The following is a 3,750-nucleotide window of genomic DNA, read 5'->3' on the forward strand; positions in this document are numbered from 1 at the left end:
TTTGTTCATGTGTGTGAATAATTGTTTTAATTGTAGTTCAGTTCCCGTAAATATGAAAAAAATGTCATCTATAAAGCGCTTCCAGAATTCAATAAAACCGGGAAAGTCAGCTATGATTAGGCCTTCAAGTACTGCCATAAATAGATTTGCGTGAGGTGGGGCCATTCTTGTACCCATGGACGTTCCTTTAATTTGGTGATAAAATGATGTCATAAATTTGAAAAAACTGTTTTAAAGAATGAGATGCAGCAGCGTGTGAAGGACATGATTTGGTGGGGTATATTTAGGCATTTCATTTCTAAATTGTTTTATAAAATCGAGTACTGCTTTAATTCCTTCATCATGGGGGATGTTTGTGTATAGAGCCGTAACGTCTGCTGTTACAAGAAAAGCATTTTCGGGCATAGGTGGGAGCTCCCGCAATCCTCTGAGAAAGTGTTTTGTGTCTTTAATGTAGGACGGTAGTTTCGTGACCAAAGGTTGGATGAAATGTGTTACGTATTTTGATAGGTTGTCTGTGGCGCTGTCGCAACCCGAAGCAATCGGTCTTAGTGGGATCTCAGGTTTATGTATTTTAGGTAGTCCGTAAAATAGTGATGTGCGCGGTGGATTAGGGGGAGTTAGAAATCGTCTAGTCGTTTTATCAATGTGTTGTTTAACAAAAAGGAAATCGACATAATCTTTTACCTCTTTGCTAATGTCATTGGTTAGATCATTTGGCATTTGTATGTATGTGTTTCTATCATTAAGGTGCAAGTGGACTTTGTCTATGTATTCGGTAGTGTTAAGAATGCAGATCCCCCCACCTTTGTCTGCTGGTTTTATGGTGATGTTTGGGTTTCTTGCAAGATTGACAAGAGCTCTTCTGTGTTCGTGATTTATATTATGTTTCCCGGGAGTTGGAGAATTAATTAAATTTATGTCGTTTGTGATTTTTTCAAAATATTCGAGCAAGTCCTTGTTATCAGGTGTAGGTGGTTGCCAATTTGTTCGGACGTGGAAGGGGTGAGGCTCAACTTTCGTATTTTCAGGGCCCTCGCTTGCGAAAAATATTTGTCTTTTCATAGTAGTAGTAATATTTATTAAAGATCCCGTTTCAGATGGGGAGGAGTATTTTGTTGGTGTAGGCACAAAGGAGAGACCCCGAGAGAGGATTTCCGTTTCTTCTGGAGACAATGTGTGTACGGAGAGATTGGTAATTAGGTTGTTTTCGAATATTCTTTTGTTTTCTTTTAGTATTGCCGACGTTTTCCGGGATAAGCTTTTGTTGCGTTTCTTCCATTCCACGCTATGTGGGAACAGACGTCGGATCGAGGGAAGTTTTATGTTTCGTTTTATAGGTAAGATTTCCAAGTGTTCTGCAATGGAGGGAGTTGTTTGCGTCAACGATGTCATGCTTGTCATGTAAATTTCTTCCTGGTAATTCTAAAACAAGGGGGGGGAGAAACTTAAAAGAACCTTTAGTAACTATGTATCGGTTAACCTTATAGGGGAAGATTTGAAATTAGCGTGGCGCTGAAAGAAAAGCGTGGTGTACAGGTAGTGTGTGTGTATTCAAGGAGGGTGGCCTCCGCTCATGTAATATCATATTTATAGTTTAAAAGTTGCGGAAATAGTGCCTGTAGGTAAAAAAGTGTATGTGTTTAACTTTCAGCAACACGCTCATTCCAACCCAGTGCAACCCAATTTCTATTTAGGCTAAATTGTGACGAAAAAAGAAATGATACTCTAACTTGCCCCTCCAACCTATGATAGAAGTCACGCGTGCCCCGCGCGCCCCTCGTTCCCACAAAAAGATAAAACGACAGAACAAACATCCCTGTATTACGAAAAAACCTGATAAACGCCAGGCTTTGAAGGAAGCGATACGTCAAGGTAAAGCACATTTATTACCAAAAAAATGCACGGAGGATGTAATTGAAAAAATCCATACCGATTTCATTCAACATGAATTGCAGGAAAAAGGGGAGAAAACTGCAAAGGCTTTGTCAACTCATGCCATTAATATGTATACGAAAGCCATAGGCAATATTGTACCTCTCGATAACCCAGAAGAACTAAGGAGGGATATTGAGGATGATCCAATAATACGAGATAATATGGCTGATTTGGGAATTCTCGTTTATACAGCGTTTGACAAATTTTTAGCGCCCTTGCTCGTTGCCGCGCATACGATTAATCACAAAAAACTTTCACAGTCCATTGATGAAAAGGAAGAAATAGTGAAAGAAAGGAATGTTTGAAGAATTGGAAACAAGGCTTTTCGAAGAGATTGTCATTCCACCTCCGGAACTTGGCGACATAAGAGGAAATGTTTATACCCGACTACGGCAAATGTATATAGACACATCTTCCCACATCCTAGGCATTGGATTGAGCATTTCAGATGTGGATATTGGAGACGTTACTATTGACCCCAGCGATGGCGAGTGTATGGGCAGCGTGTATTTTACATTGAAACATGTTATTTATAAACTGGGTCAAATCACATCACGCACCAAGGTGCAAAATTCTAATCCGGAGGTTATCTTCTTTGATAATTCAGACTAAAAATAGCAATCCGGTTTAATGGTGACGATGATGATGAATATCAGATTACACTATGCCAGTACGTGGATCATGGTTGGAACAACCAGCTGCTGTCTTCCATCAGATTTGTATGTGTTGCCACAGGTCCCTCGTTGTTAGGGAAGTGATTTTATAAGTCTCGCGTCTTATAAAGAAATAAGCACTGAACAACCGCAAGAAGAGAGGGTCATTACAAAACCAGTGAAGCATCCTGGTAGAGTAGCACAAGGTCATAGGTTGGCCGCACTGATGAAGAAGAGAAAGGAAGATATAAAACAACAAGAGGGTGCTGTACAACCTCCAGTCAAAACCTCTTCTGGAGTAAGTTCTGTACAGTCAAGCAGTGGAATATACATTGGTGGGGGCCTACTCGCGATCGCATGTATTGGAGGTGTATATTATTTTACTCGTAAAAAACTCACGAGTACTCAGCAGATTGCTGAAACAAATACACAAGATCAGCAAAAGCCTTTAAAGCCTGAGATTGATATATTTCACATGCGATAAGCATATAATAAAGTATGAGTTCAAACGTCACCCCTCAACAGAAGGAGATAATTGATATGATATATGAGACCGTGGTCGACCTCGGTCTTACTTTCGCTTACGCGATGGCTGGAAAAAAATTCCTAGGGATCTCTAGCCCCTCCACCAAGATGGATACTAATGATTTGATGAAGATGGTGGTCTACTTTACAGCGGGTCGAGGAAGTCGTGAGATGGCTGTAAGCAAGGGGTGGATTCCCGCGAGTATAGTCCCAAAATCCAAGTAGGTACACTTCAAGGTTTTGTTGTATGCCCATGGGTATACAACAAACATGAATGTTGTTAAAGATCCATGCACTACAATATTCACTGGGCCCACGGGATGTGGAAAAACTAAACGAGTTCTCGATCTTTTGGAAAATGAATACAGGCACCATTTCCACAACATAGTAGTTTTGTGTCCAACGATCCGGTGGAACACAACGTACTTGGAGAGATCCTCGCTATGGAAGGATGACTATATTTTTTTGATAGAACCGCAGGATCAACTATTTGAATGGATTGAACGATTATCAAATATCCTCGCCGGTGAGAGCACACTCTTCATAGTTGATGACATGATCGCGGATGAATCCATGGATAAAAAACGCCAGAGCCTGCTTGAATTAGCCATTAGCGGGAGGCACAGGAAGCATT

General features: G+C 40.6%; 1 protein-coding gene across 1 annotated transcript; it reads right to left on the minus strand.

The window, feature by feature from the left end:
• Positions 1-231: 231 nt before the first annotated feature.
• On the minus strand, positions 232-1,395 carry LOC130657809 (uncharacterized). The gene has a single exon (XM_057460805.1). The coding sequence runs from the start codon at positions 1,393-1,395 to the stop codon at positions 232-234; it is 1,164 nt and encodes a 387-aa protein (XP_057316788.1).
• Positions 1,396-3,750: the final 2,355 nt, after the last annotated feature.

Source organism: Hydractinia symbiolongicarpus, chromosome 9 (assembly GCF_029227915.1).
Source record: "Hydractinia symbiolongicarpus strain clone_291-10 chromosome 9, HSymV2.1, whole genome shotgun sequence".
In the NCBI taxonomy this organism is placed as follows: Eukaryota; Metazoa; Cnidaria; class Hydrozoa; order Anthoathecata; family Hydractiniidae; genus Hydractinia; species Hydractinia symbiolongicarpus.